Source organism: Pseudophryne corroboree, chromosome 2 (assembly GCF_028390025.1).
Source record: "Pseudophryne corroboree isolate aPseCor3 chromosome 2, aPseCor3.hap2, whole genome shotgun sequence".
Taxonomy (NCBI): Eukaryota; Metazoa; Chordata; class Amphibia; order Anura; family Myobatrachidae; genus Pseudophryne; species Pseudophryne corroboree.
In genome coordinates this window covers 833,880,821-833,896,565 of record NC_086445.1, presented here as the reverse complement: position 1 = coordinate 833,896,565, position 15,745 = coordinate 833,880,821, and the positions used below count along the sequence as shown (strand labels likewise).

At 45.2% G+C, this 15,745-nt stretch overlaps 1 protein-coding gene across 2 annotated transcripts in view; it reads left to right on the top strand.

The window, feature by feature from the left end:
- Positions 1–15,745, top strand: part of MAP3K15 (mitogen-activated protein kinase kinase kinase 15) — a 471,487-nt gene that overhangs the window by 249,037 nt on the left and 206,705 nt on the right. For both annotated transcript variants that reach the window (XM_063955733.1, XM_063955732.1), the window contains exons 4-6: positions 5,351–5,544; positions 12,357–12,525; positions 15,228–15,334. In XM_063955733.1, the coding sequence (XP_063811803.1) occupies positions 5,351–5,544; positions 12,357–12,525; positions 15,228–15,334 (470 nt within the window). The remainder of the gene's footprint in view (positions 1–5,350; positions 5,545–12,356; positions 12,526–15,227; positions 15,335–15,745) is intronic.

The following is a 15,745-nucleotide window of genomic DNA, read 5'->3' as shown; positions in this document are numbered from 1 at the left end:
AGGCTGTGCGGGCCTTATACTGCCCGCGGGCAGGACGTCCCCCATCCCTGAACTAGAGGGTAAAGGAACCCCAACACCACCACCATGGGGACCCCCAGGTCGGGGGGTGTTTGTGAATGTGAAGCCCCCAGCAGAGAGAGCAGCAGGAGAAGTAGTGTCAGAGGGAGTAATCCAGGTTTCAGTAATGGCTAGTAGATGCAGGGAGTTGGAGATGAAAAGGTCATTAGTGGGGACCAGTTTGTTACAAACAGATCTGGCATTCGAGAGGGCACAGGATAGGGGGTATGACTTTGTGGGAGAGATGTAAATGAGATTTTCAGGGTTGCTGTAGTGTTGAGGTGAGATTAATTTGGAGAGCAGGGATGATGAGAGAGTAAAGGTGGTGCAGGTGCCTGACCTAGTAAGGGAAACTTCAGGAGGTGAGCAGGGAAAGAGTTCAGTGTGATGTGTATGGGGGTGTGGGGAGATGACAGGGAGAGGAGGGAGGAAGCAGGGCTGAGTGGTGGAGTAGTAGGACCATAGTGGGGCAGAGGTGAATGAAAGTGGGGTAACAGGAGAGGAGGGGAAAGGAAACAGATGGGTGGAGGGGAGACAGAGGGGGAGAGCGAGTAGGAGGTGTAGGAGACTATGGGGAAGGATAAAAGTGGGAACAGGGGGCAAGATACATGATTAGGTAGACACTGAGTGATGGGGGGAGTAGATGAAAACCTGGACATAGTCTGGAGTAGGTAAATTGGTTGAGGGAAACTGAAACTGGAGTGGAGGCTGTAAGGCAGGCATGTCCAAACTGCGGCCCTCCAGCTGTTGTGAAACTACACATCCCAGCATACCCTGACACAGCTTAAGCATTCTCTGACAGCAAAACTGTGTCAGGGCATGCTGGGATATGTAGTTACACAACAGCTGGAGGGCCGCAGTTTGGACATGCCTGCTGTAAGGGAATCAGAGCATAAAATTTGCAGAAATGCAGGTGAGAAAAGCAGTGTAAGCTCAAAGTGTGTAAATATAGTTTGAAGTGAATCAAAAGCGTAGATAAAATGGGTGCAGAAATTGATTTGGACTGTAAGAAATGAGAGGATTGTGAGTGAGGGTAAAAAAGCAATGGTAATTCAGACAGGACTTTTAAGTGTCTGAAGGTAAAATTGCTTTGGTACAAAAATACAAATAAAAGCATGTGTTGGTAAAATAGATTAATTTTGAAATGTCCAAGTCAGTTAGTTCAGTGTTACTTAATCAGATTAAACAATCAGGAGGTGAATGATATGAAGACTAAGTGAACTCACATTTGTTTTTATTCAAGTAGGTCTTCTCTTTTTTTCTTTGGTTGCACACTGGTGGAACGCTGTAGTGATGAAGCAATTTTGTCACACTTTGATAAATATGCACACTTCGATAATATATGTACAGCCTACTGGCTTTGCACAGCCTACAGGATGGAACTTAATAGAGATCTTAATACATCCCAGCAATTATTAATTTCTTAGTGCCACGAGCAGAGGGAATAAGAACTTATAATTATCAGATCTAGGACCTTATAATTAATAAATATGCCCAAAAGTCACAATTTGGATTTTCTATACATCTACACATTCTGGCACAAATCCTTTGTTAGCATCTGTAGATTGTTGTTGATCACGTAAACATATGAGAGCCTTTGGTTGCAGGGGCACTCACTATATGCGTCTTTATTCACAATAATGGACACAATGCTCCTGAGTGTGTTTAAAGAAACATCTGACATTTATTTCATTACCATGTATTTCTTAATAATTTCGTACAATTGTATTACCGTTCATGAAAATTTAAATATGACATGGTTGTTGAGGTGTTTTTAAGACAACTGCAACTTCTGCTTATTGGACGAGCTGTTTTGGCATGAATAAATTGATAAATTGACCCATAATAACATCCCTTATCCCTGCAAACAGCAATTTTTGGGGAAAATCTACTGGTTATTGTTTACTTTAAATATATTACATTATCATTATTTTGTGATTTTGTTGGTTTTATTAATGGATACGTAAATCTATATTTGAGTGACAAAAGGGAGTGTGAGAGTTAAGTAACTTTCTCATACACACCTCTGTTTCTGACTCCCTGGGGTTTATCTACTAAGGTGTGAGTTTTTTTAGAAGTGGAGATGTTGCCCATAGCAACCAGTCAGATTCTAACTATTATCTTCTAGAAGCAGCTTGATAAATGTAGAGTGGAATCTGAATTGGTTGCTATGGGCAACATCTCCACTTCTAAAAAACTCACCTTACTAAATATACCCCTCAGTCATTAACTATACTACTCTCCCACACATATCACAGGCACACATTGTATGTCTGGCCAATGGTATTGAATATTAACTATTTAAAAAAAATAAAATCTAAATTATTTTGTTTGATTTGGAAAATAAACAGGATACATTTAAATTTCCTTTAAATTGTAAACTGCAGATTGCACAAAATACTAGCTAACTGTATCAGGATTAAATGACGATACTAAAATAATTTCACTAGGGAAAACCAAGTTTTTCTTTCAGTAGTTTATTTTGGATTGAAGGACTCTGTCTGGATGCAGTAGTCAATGGGATCTCGTACTCTAAAAATACCAAGGATAGCTACTCTCTTTGTGTCTTTGTGAGATGCTTTCAAAGATGTTTACCTGATAGTTACATAACATGTTGTCATCTGGTTATCTGAACTGGAGCAGGTAACCAAAGAAACCACACTTGTTCTCATGACCCATATTTCTGGCTCTCCTCAGACTTCTATTTTTAACTTAAAGCTGTAATACATCTAGTATGTTGGTGAAATATATTGTTTTTCTCATTCTGCATTACAAATACAGCCCATTGTTCTCCAGCATAGCAGCCCATAGTGTTCCAGCATAGTAGCCTGTAGTGCGTGCTCCAGCATAGCAGCCTTTAGTGCTCCAACTTAGTAGCCCGTAGTGCTCCAGCTTAGTAGCCTGTAGTGCTCCAGCTTAGTAGCCCGTAGTGCCCCAGCTTAGCAGCCTGTAGTGCTCCAGCACAGCAGGCCATAGTGCTCCAGCTCAGCTGCCCGTAGTGCTCCAGCTCAGCTGCCTGTAGTGCTCCAGCATAGCAGGTTGTAGTTCTCCAGCATAGCAGCCCATAGTGCTCCAGCATAGCAGCCTGTAGTCCTCAGCTTAGTAGCACATAGAGCTCCAGCTTAGCCGCCTGTAGTGCTCTAGCATAGCAGGCAATAGTGCTCCAGCATAGCAGGTTGAAGTGCTCCAGTTTAGCAGCCCGTAGTGATCCAGCATAACAGTCCATAGTGCCCCAGCACAGCAGCCCATAGTGCTTCATCACAGCAGCATGTAGTGCTCCAGCATAGCAACTCGTAGTGCTTCTGCATAGTAGGTCATAGCGACCAAGACAGTGGACGGAAGCCCGGCACCTACTTTCTTCTAGGTGCTAGTGAAGCTTTAAGTATAGAGATTTCTAAGTGGGATTTTTTCCAAATCCATTTTTACTTATTAATATACATCATATACAGCAGGACAGAGGCTTAGGGCAGTATTCAATTGAAGTCGGAACTCCTGCCTAGTCGGAAAGTAGTTTCTGACTTTTTTTTAGGTCGAATCACGATTCGACCTGTTCAGTGGGGCTGCCGTTTTTCCGACTTGTCTGCAATTCCGACTTGTCGGAAAACACATGAGCAGCAGATTATCCGCAGATCCACGTGTTTTGTCGAATTTGCGGCCACATCCGACAGGTTTTAGTCCCGTTTTCGACAATGTCAATCCGACTTTGAAAAAAGTCGGATTGACATTGTCGAAAACGGGCAAAACCAGTCGGATTTGCCCGTAAATTGAATACTGCATTGTCGGATCCGACATGCATTGAATCCTTAGGGGGGAATTCAGTTAGCAGCTGTAAATTACAGCATGAGGAAAAAGGGTGGTATCCCCGGGCTTTAGTGCCAGTGTCTATTCAAGTACAGACTCTTTTTGTTGGCTGGTAAATTACCTTGTTAATGCGTATTAACTCATATCCAGGAGAAGTTCTCAGACCTATGGGTTAACATGTAATTTAACGCAGATTTCTTTTTGAGTCTGCTCAGGCTTGTATAGAAATCCTCGTTAACTGCAGCCTGTGTGCTGCCTTCAGCTGTAATTGAATGGCCCCGCTACTTCAATTAGCCCGCGGTAAATTACCGCACTAATTGAATTTCCCCCATAATATATATTTTTATTTGTAAGAATTGATGTCTTTTGGCTGTCACCACCCATACCGTCAGCCAAAAGGCATCACTGATATTATTTAAAAAGTGTACATAATTTTTTAAAGTATATATATCTGGAAACTATTCTTCCATACTTATAAATGTATTTGGAAAGTTTAGGTAGCACTGTAAACTGTTTAGTCCTTTGGTTGGTAGTTCTCATTTGACTGGCTAGTTAGTAACCAATTAATGTCTTCCGTGGTTACTAGCTACAAGACCCTTGTCTTAATTAAAATAATACTTGTATTATTTCTTCCATATATCTTCTGCTTTACCATATTGATTCTTCCCACTTTCCACAGCACACACAGGTAAAATTAGTCGCAATTTAAAAAATAAAATTAACTTAAAAGCAAAACTATCACCACTTCCCCGAAAAAAAAAGTTTGAATTATCTTTTATGCCCATTAATGGAGATATAGAGGTATATTCAATTAAAGTCGGATCCATTCTGACATGCATTTGTCGGAATGGATACGACAAACCCTATTCAATTGAGTGGCCAAATCCGACTGTTGAATTTGAGCCTAATCCGACTGTCGGATTTGGCCGGGGTCCGTGCAGCTGCTGTCAGCAGCTCCCCATGTGTGAGCTCACAGGGAGCTGCTGGAGGCACATCATGGCACTCAGCCGTGTAGCCAAGTGCCTGCTGGGGAGAGCTGCAGGGAGAGAGGTGTTTGGCCCAGGGGGACGCCCGTAAGGTACATGCCCTCCCCACTGCCCCTAGCCCACCGCCCCGCTCCCCATAGCCCGCCGCACAGCTCCCCCGTCTCCTCCCCTCAATCCGACTTTTTTTAAAGTCGGATTGAGATTGTTGAAAACGGGACAAAAACCTGTCAAATTTGGTCCCGATTCCGACAGAAGCATGCGGATCGGCGGCTATTCCGCCGATCCACGTGCTTTCCGACAAGTCGAATTTCCCGACTTGTCGGAAAGCTGAGGGGAGGATTGAATAGGTCGGAACCCCTTTCGACCTTAAAAAGTCGAAAACTGCCATCTTACCGACAAGACGGCAGTTTCGTCTGTAATTGAATATACCCATACTGTAAATGTTTTATATTTCTGGTACTGTAGGTATGTTTTACTTATTACATTCTTTATTTTTATATCCCCAGGCCTCTAGTGGAAACTACTTCTTTATTTCTTACATTGTGACCCCCTGCGGGGACTACTTTTGCTGTGAGAGTGATGCCCAGCGGAGAGCCTCAGAGTACATTCAGCCAAACTGGGACAACCTCTTGGGACCCTTGTGCGTCCCCTTGATTGATAAATTCATTAGTCTCCTGAAGGACATACATGTTACGTCGTGGTGAGTTTAGAATGTATACTGTGATTTAGGAAATGTATTTATTTACCCAGTTATATGTGAATGGACTTTGATGTGTTACATTTATATCATTGACTTCTACTGGCATTGTTTGGTAAATACTAAAGCTTTCTAGTAGCAGGGTTTTCAGACTAAAAAGTGACAATAGCGATTTACTAAGCTGTTATGGCCTTGACTTTATAACTGAAATGGAATCACAGCTGTCAGCGTTCTAAACCACAGGAAAAATGCTGCTCTGTAATGTTGCGCTCAGACTTTTGTGTGTTTGCGTTAGTGGGTGTGTACACTTGCACTGGCCAATTGGTGGAGATGGGAGGCTCAAGGACATTCTTTGCTGATTGAGTATCATCTAGTGGTCTAATAAAATCTAACACTGCACTTTAAAGGAATATATTTCACCTCCTTAGATCCTGATTCAAAATGGAGCAAAAGTAATACATTTTCCTATCTAAATTCCCAAATCTCACCGCACTATGGGGGACATTTACTAAGCAGTGATAAGAGCGGAGAAGTGAGCCAGTGGAGAAGTTGCCCCATCAACCAATGAGCAGCTCTCTATAATTTTATAGTATGCACATTATAGATGTTACTTCAGTGCTGATTGGTTGCCAGGGGCACTTCTCCACTGGCTCACTTCTCTGCTCTTATCACAGCTTAGTAAATGTCCCCCTAAAACCGCTTCCATCTCATAATGGTCATTATTTCTCTGACGTCCTAGTGGATGCTGGGGACTCCGTAAGGACCATGGGGAATAGACGGCTCCGCAGGAGACTGGGCACATCTAAAGAAAGATTTAGGTCTATCTGGTGTGCACTGGCTCCTCCCCCTATGACCCTCCTCCAAGCCTCAGTTAGATTTCTGTGCCCGGCCGAGCTGGATGCACACTAGGGCCTCTCCTGAGCTCCTAGAAAGAAAGTATAGTTTAGGTTTTTTATTTTACAGTGAGACCTGCTGGCAACAGGCTCACTGCAGCGAGGGACTAAGGGGAGAAGAAGCGAACCTACCTAAGTGGTGGTAGCTTGGGCTTCTAAGGCTACTGGACACCATTAGCTCCAGAGGGATCGCACACAGGACCCGACCTCGTCGTCCGTTCCCGGAGCCGCACCGTCGTCCCCCTTACAGAGCCAGAAGCAAGAAGGTCCGGAAAATCGGCGGCTGAAGACTTCTGTCTTCTCCAAGGTAGCGCACAGCACTGCAGCTGTGTGCCATTGCTCCTCATGCACACCACACACTTCGGTCACTGATGGGTGAAGGGCGCTGGGGGGGGGGGCGCCCTGAGCAGCAATATTAACACCTTGGCTGGCAAAACTGACACCATATATAGCCCCAGAGGCTATATAGGTGTAAATTACCCCTGCCAGAATAACACAAAAAGCGGGAGAAAGCCCGCCGAAAAAGGGGCGGAGCCATCTCCCTCAGCACACTGGCGCCATTTTCCCTCACAGCTCCGCTGGAAGGATCGCTCCCTGGCTCTCCCCTGCAGTCCTGCACTACAGAAAGGGTAAAAAAGAGAGGGGGGGCACAAATTTAGGCGCAGTATAATATATATATGCAGCTATAAGGGAAAACACTCTTTATAGGTGATATCCCTGTGGTATATAGCGCTCTGGTGTGTGCTGGCATACTCTCCCTCTGTCTCCCCAAAGGGCTTTGTGGGGTCCTGTCCTCTGTCAGAGCATTCCCTGTGTGTGTGCTGTGTGTCGGTACCGCTGTGTCGACATGTATGATGAGGAAAATGATGTGGAGGCAGAGCAAATGCCTGTAAATGTGCTGTCACCCCCTGAGGGGTCGACACCTGTGTGGATGGACTTATGAAAGGAATTACGTGACAGTGTCAGCTCCTTACATAAAAGGTTTGACGACATAGGACAGCCGGCTACTCAGCTTGTGACTGTTCCAGCGTCTCAAATGTCATCAGGGGCTTTAAAACGCCCGCTACCTCAGATGGCAGACACAGATGTCGACACGGATACCGACTCCAGTGTCGACGACGATGAGACTAGTGTACCCTTCAATAGGTCCACCCGTTACATGATTGAGGCAATGAAAAATGTATTACACATTTCTGATAGTACCCCAGGTACCACAAAAAAGGGTATTATGTTCGGTGAGAAAAAACTACCAGTAGTTTTTCCTGCATCTGAGGAATTAAATGAGGTGTGTGAGGAAGCCTGGACTTCCCCCGATAAGAAATTGATAATTTCTAAACGGTTATTGGCAGCGTACCCTTTCCCGCCAGAGGATAGGTCACGTTGGGAAACGTCCCCTAGGGTAGATAAAGCGTTTACACGTTTATCAAAACAGGTGGCACTACCGTCTCCGGATACGGCCGCCCTAAAGGATCCTGCTGATAGAAAGCAGGAGGCTACCCTAAAAGCTATATATACACACACGGGCATTATATTGCGACCAGCGATTGCATCAGCATGGATGTGCAGTGCTGCTGCTGCGTGGTCAGATTCCCTGTCAGATAATATTGATACCCTGGATAGGGACACTATTTTGCTGACAGTAGAGCATATAAAGGACGCTGTCTTATACATGCGTGATGCACAGAGGGATATTTGCCGGCTGGCATCAAAAATAAGCGCAATGTCCATTGCCGCCAGAATACCTCACAGCAAAAGAAGGCACCGTATTATGAAGTACAGTCCTTTCGGCCCCATAAACACAAGAGGGCTCGAGGCGCATCCTTTCTGCCGAGAGGCAAAGGTAGAGGGAAAAAGCTGCAGCATACAGCCAGTTCCCAAGAGCAGAAGTCCTCCCCCGCGTCCGGTAAGTCCACAGCATGACGCTGGGGCTTCACAGGCGGATCCGGGTACGGTGGGGGCCTGTCTCAGAAATTTCAGCACACAGTGGGCTCTCTCACAGGTGGATCCCTGGGCCCTTCAAGTAGTATCTCAGGGGTACAGGCTGGAATTCGAGACGTCCCCCCCCCCCGCCGTTTTCTAAAATATGCCTTACCAGCAACTCCCTCTGCCAGGGAGGCAGTGTTGGTGGCTATCCAAAAACTGTATTCACAGCAAGTGATTGTCAAGGTACCCCTCCTTCAGCAAGGGAAGGGTTACTATTCCACAATGTTTGTGGTACCGAAACCGGACGGTTCGGTGAGACCCATCTTAAATCTAAAATCCTTGAACACTTATATCAAAAGGTTCAAGTTCAAGATGGAATCGCTCAGGGCGGTTATTGCGAGCCTGGACGAGGGGGATTACATGGTCTCCCTGGACATCAAGGATGCGTACCTGCATGTCCCCATTTACCATCCTCACCAGGAGTACCTCAGATTTGTGGTACAGGACTGTCATTATCAGTTCCAGACGCTGCCGTTTGGGTTATCCACGGCACCGAGGGTCTTTACCAAGGTAATGGCCGAAATGATGATACTCCTTCGCAAGAAGGAAGTTTTAATTATCCCGTACTTGGACGATCTCCTGATAAAGGCGAGGTCCAAGGAACAGTTGGTAGTGGGGGTAGCACTTTCTCGGGAAGTGCTACAACAGCACGGCTGGATTCTCAATATTCCAAAGTCACAGCTAGTCCCGACGACACGTCTTCTGTTCCTGGGAATGATTCTGGACACAGACCAGAAAAAAAGCGTTTATTCCAGTGGAAAAAGCCGAGGAGTTGTCATCTCTAGTCAGAGACCTCCTAAAACCGGGACAGGTGTCGGTACATCAATGCACACGAGTCCTGGGAAAAATGGTAGCTTCGTACGAAGCAATTCCATACGGAAGGTTCCACGCAAGGACTTTCCAGTGGGACCGGTTGGACAAATGGTCCGGGTCCCATCTCCAGATGCAACAGCGGATAACCCTGTCGGCAAGGACCAGGTTATCGCTGCTGTGGTGGCTGCAGAGGGCTCATCTACTAGAGGGCCGCAGATTCGGAATACAGGACTGGGTCCTGGTGACCACGGATGCCAGCCTTCGGGGCTGGGGCGCAGTCACACAGGGAAGAAATTTCCAAGGACTGTGGTCAAATCAGGAGATTTCGCTTCACATAAATATTCTAGAGCTAAGGGCCATTTACAATGCCCTAAGCCAAGCAAGGCCCCTGCTTCAGAACCAGCCGGTACTGATCCAATCAGACAACATCACGGCGGTCGCCCATGTAAACAGACAGGGCGGCACAAGAAGCAAGAGGGCAATGGCAGAAGCCACAAGGATTCTCCGATGGGCGGAAAATCATGTGTTAGCACTGACAGCAGTGTTCATTCCGGGAGTGGACAACTGGGAAGCAGACTTCCTCAGCAGGCACGACCTCCACCCGGGAGAATGGGGACTTCATCCAGAAGTCTTCCAAATGCTGGTAAACCGGTGGGAAAGACCACAGGTGGACATGATGGCGTCCCGCCTCAACAAAAAGCTAAAATGATATTGCGCCAGGTCAAGGGACCCTTAGGCGATCGCTGTGGACGCTCTAGTGACACCGTGGGTGTACCAGTCGGTTTATGTGTTTCCTCCTCTGCCTCTCATTCCCAAGGTACTGAGAATAATACGAAGGCGAGGAGTGAAAACTATACTTGTGGTTCCGGATTGGCCAAGAAGAGCTTGGTACCCGGAACTTCAAGAGATGCTTTCAGAGGACCCTTGGCCTCTGCCGCTCAGACAGGACCTGCTGCAGCAGGGGCCCTGTCTGTTCCAAGACTTACCGCGGCTACGTTTGACGGCATGGCGGTTGAACACCGGATCCTGAAGGAAAAGGGCATTCCGGAGGAAGTCATCCCTACCCTGATCAAAGCCAGGAAGGATGTCACCGCAAAACATTATCACCGCATTTGGCGAAAATATGTTGCTTGGTGTGAGGCCAGGAAGGCCCCAACGGAGGAATTTCAACTGGGTCGATTCCTGCATTTCCTGCAAGCAGCGGTGACGTTGGGCCTCAAATTGGGGTCCATTAAAGTCCAGATTTCGGCCCTGTCGATTTTCTTCCAGAAAGAACTGGCTTCACTGCCTGAAGTTCAGACTTTTGTCAAAGGAGTTCTGCGTATTCAGCCTCCTTTTGTGCCCCCAGTGGCACCTTGGGATCTCAATGTGGTTTTGGAGTTCCTGAAATCACATTGGTTTGAACCACTTAAGACTGTGGATTTGAAATATCTCACGTGGAAAGTGGTCATGCTGTTGGCTCTGGCTTCGGCCAGGCGTGTGTCAGAATTGGCGGCTTTGTCCTATAAAAGCCCTTATCTGATTTTCCATATGGATAGGGCAGAGTTGAGGACTCGTCCTCAGTTTCTCCCGAAGGTGGTATCAGCGTTTCACTTGAACCAGCCTATTGTGGTGCCTGCGGCTACTAGGAACTTGGAGGATTCCAAGTTACTGGACGTAGTCAGGGCCCTGAAAATTTATGTTTCCAGGACGGCTGGAGTTAGGAAAACTGACTCGCTGTTTATCCTGTATGCACCCAAAAAACTGGGTGCTCCTGCTTCTAAGCAGACTATCGCGCGCTGGATTTGTAGCACTATTCAGCTGGCGCATTCTGCGGTGGGACTACCGCAGCCTAAATCTGTAAAAGCCCATTCCACAAGGAAGGTGGGCTCATCTTGGGCGGCTGCCCGAGGGGTCTCGGCTTTACAACTTTGCCGAGCTGCTACTTGGTCAGGGGCAAACACGTTTGCAAAATTCTACAAAATTGATACCCTGGCTGAGGAGGACCTGGAGTTCTCTCATTCGGTGTTGCAGAGTCATCTGCACTCTCCCGCCCGTTTGGAAGCTTTGGTATAATCCCCATGGTCCTTACGGAGTCCCCAGCATCCACTAGGACGTCAGAGAAAATAAGAATTTACTCACCGGTAATTCTATTTCTCGTAGTCCGTAGTGGATGCTGGGCGCCCATCCCAAGTGCGGATTGTCTGCAATACTTGTAAATAGTTATTGTTACACAAATCGGGTTGTTATTGCGAGCCATCTGTTCAGAGGCTCCGTTGTTATCATACTGTTAACCGGGGTTCCTATCACGAGTTATACGGTGTGATTGGTGTGGCTGGTATGAGTCTTACCCGGGATTCAAAATCCTTCCTTATTGTGTCAGCTCTTCCGGGCACAGTGTCCTAACTGAGGCTTGGAGGAGGGTCATAGGGGGAGGAGCCAGTGCACACCAGATAGACCTAAATCTTTCTTTAGATGTGCCCAGTCTCCTGCGGAGCCGTCTATTCCCCATGGTCCTTACGGAGTCCCCAGCATCCACTACGGACTACGAGAAATAGAATTACCGGTGAGTAAATTCTTATTTTTTGTCCATATATATCATTTTACTATAAAGAATATGTTTCTTTCATGCTGGACTTATACATTAAATGGACACTATGAAAATCACCTTGTTGGGCAAATCAGGCACATTTGTATTAATGTTCCTCCCTAACCAACTCTTTACCCACTAGTGACACTATACTGTCTACAGATGTGTCCTTTTACATCTTTACTCGCACTGCAGCGTGTATGCCATGAAAAAATGGCCCACCAGTGTCCGGCATTTGCACCCACAATCCCATAGTTTTGCATGGTGCAAACGGAGCCGTGGCGTATTGTGTCAGGTACATGAACGGAAATTGTCATGTTGCAGCCCGCTGGAAGCAACAATGTAAGTGGACACATCTGTATATGTTATTATTGTTTTTACCCTGGCATGACAATACACATTGCAATACACGTTGCCAATAGATGCAGAAATAAGTCGTTCTGTTTGATAATAAGGCCTAATTATACTGTGAATTGTATATATTTTCATTCAGAATAGCGATATCATTGGCAATAACAAAAAACAAGTGGTAATGCTCACTCTTTCATTTTTGGTAGTGCATACTACAAGGAAACTCTGCTAAATGACATCAGAAAAGCCAGGGACAAGTACCAGGGCGATGAACTTGCCAAGGAGCTGACCCGTATCAAATTACGAATGGACAACACAGAGGTCCTGACCTCCGATATTGTAATCAACCTGCTTCTATCATACCGAGACATCCAGGTATAAGAGTGAGACTAAAAATCCTAATAACATGTAATGATAGCTTTATATAATGATGATGTATGTTTGTAATGCATTTCACATCTGCCGTTTAGAGTAAGGTGGCATACAGTGAGTGTGCACATTAATGAGATTAGAGACACCGCTAATAAAGCATTTAACACATCAGCAATGTTTAAAAGTTGCGTTTCTGCTGCCAATATGTAACCCACACATAATGTTAACGCAATGGTGTCGTTAAATATCAAACCATTGATGAGTTTTAATTGTAGTATCATGTAGGGCCAGATTTACGGGTGAGGCACAACAGTAATGCGACCATCTCATAATGGTCATTATTTTTGTCCATATTACTATATTGTCCATTTTACTATAAAGAACATGTTTCTTTCATGCTGGACTTATACATTAAATGGACACTATGAAAAACACCTTGGTGGCCATTCCGAGTTGATCGCCAGCTGAAAATGTTCGCTGTGCAGCGATGAGGCAAAAAAACGGCACTTCTGCGCATGCGTATGCGTCACAATGCGCACGCGCGACGTACTATTACAACGAACGATGTAGTTTCACACAGGGTCTAGCGAAGCTTTTCAGTCGTACTGCTGGCTGCAGAGTGATTGACATGAAGTGGGCGTTTCTGGGTGTCAACTGACCGTTTTCAGGGAGTGTTCGGAAAAACGCAGGCGTGCCAGGAAAAACGCAGGCGTGGCTGGGCGAACGCAGGGCGTGTTTGTGACGTCAAAACAGGAACTGAACAGTCTGAAGTCATCGCAAGCGCTGAGTAGGTATTGAGCTACTCTAAAACTGCACAAAAAAACTTTGCTGCCGCTCTGCGATCCTTTCGTTCGCACTTCTGCTAAGCTAAAATACACTCCCAGTGGGAGGCGGCATAGCGTTTGCACGGCTGCTAAAAACTGCTAGCGAGCGAACAACTCGAATGACCACCCTTGTTGGGCAAATTAGGCACATTTGTATTAATGCTCCTCCCTAATCGACTCTTTACCCACTAGTGGCACTATACTGTCTACAGATGTGTCTACTGTCTACAACAGTAATCCCCCCCCCCCCTAATTTTAGTTTTTATTGAAGCTTACAGGGGCATCGTGTGCATGTCCTACAGAGTTACATTCCACTCAAGATGGCATATGGCACAGTACAGTGGAAATATTTAAGAGTTACTGATACTTTTTGGGGTGACAGTACCAACACAATCCAAGTGCCGCCCACAAACAAGTGCTGCCCCTAGGCATGTGCCTCACGTGCCTAATTCACTGGTATCATGGCTAGGCACATGGTTTGCTGTTATATCATTGTACAATATAAGAAATTGCAGAGAGAGCTGCGGTTGCATTGCATGTCAGATGCTAGGATGATAGATAAGTGAAGCAATTGCTTTTAAATGAATTCTTCAGCAGCATATGTAGTCAGAGCGGAGGTAACTGTCAGTCACTTGCAGGAAAAACACATTCTGCTAAATAGCAAGTGATTGACAGTTATCACAGCCCAGACCTCAGGTGCTGTGTTCAATAAGTAAAGGAAATTAAGTTGTTATGCTAGCTAGTGCAATGAAACTCATAAAGGAAAACAGCTTAGAGCACTGGCGATGGTATCCACAGCAATGAGATTGGGCAATGCGCAATTCACGCCCAGGTTCTTACATTTAGTACAATGGAATATATAATAATAGTCCTAGAGAGCAAACCCTGACATGTATCAGTGACATGTTCTTACCTCACATAATAATTCAGAATTTACTAAACATAAAAATTAACATTGCAAAGTAATCATGTGTTGAGCGAATGTATCTGCTTTACGTGAGCCAGTGTATTCACAAGGGAAAATATTTAATCTGCCTTAATTGCTTACTAAATGACTAATAAAATATTGGCAAGACAGCAAAACCTCAGAGCAGATGACAGCTGACGTAATCTACTTTAGTAGGTGTCACAGAAATTGTGTAGTTTTGCTTTTTCTTTATTAATTACCACACTTTCATTAAGCGGTATTAACATTGTTACATAACATTTTATCCTATAATAGTGGCATACACATGTCATGGGGAGGAGCATATAATATTTTCTGTAATTTCCATGTAATTCATTGTTGTTTTGTTATAACCAGGTACACACAAACAGTTTTTCTTTGGTCGGCCTGACAATCGGACAATGTTTCGGGAAATTGTAGGCAATCGGACGATTTTTCGGGAAATCTGAGCTACACACTAAGAGATTTTTTCTTTTATAGTTACTCATTTTCTGCCACATCACACTGCATTTGCATATATCCGCCCACATAGAGGATGACATAGTTAAAGGAAAACAGAGAAAATATGGGCAGATTATTGAGAATGCACACACACACTGCTAGATATCGGGAGATTGTGTCTGTGATTTTTGGTTTGGGACGACACATCACAAAATCGATCGCTCCTGTGTGTGGAAAAGATTTTCCAGAATTATCGGCGAAACGCAGACACGATCGTTCGTACACACTATACAATAAATCAGACCGATTTATCCCAATTATTGGCAAGTTGGCCCAATAATTGTATAGTGTGTGTATACTTAGCTTATGGTGCTGCGGAAACCTGTGACACCTTATACTGTAAATAAAATGTAATAGTTTTTGTAGTGTTTTGTGAATGTTTCATTATGTGGCCTGCTCACACAGTGCATCAAAGTTTGTTTTGTTCCTTACAGGATTATGATGCCATGGTCAGACTGGTGGAAACTCTGGAAATGCTGCCAACCTGTGACTTGGCAGACCAGCACAATATAAAGTTCCATTATGCTTTCGCTCTCAATCGGTAAAAATACTTTATTGATTGTTTATCTATTTTGACAGACATACGATACATGCAGCACTGATACTGTAAAGGTGTATACATGTTCTGTCTATCTGGAATCCCAGCAGCTATGTGTGCACTGTGCATATGTGTGAACCTTATACACCTGGGGGGTCATTCCAAGTTGATCGTTCGCTGCCGTTTTTTTGCAGCGCAGCGAACAGGTTACTACTGCGCATGCACCGCAATGCGCAGGGGCCTCGTACGGCTACAAAACGGATCGTTGCTGAGGGATGGATTTAACGAAGAAACCATTCGTACAGCTGATCGCAAGGAGATTGACAGGAAGAGGGCGTTTGTGGGTGGCAACTGACCGTTTTCTGGGAGTGGTGCGGTGAACGCAGGAGTGTCCAGGCGTTTGGAGGACGGGTG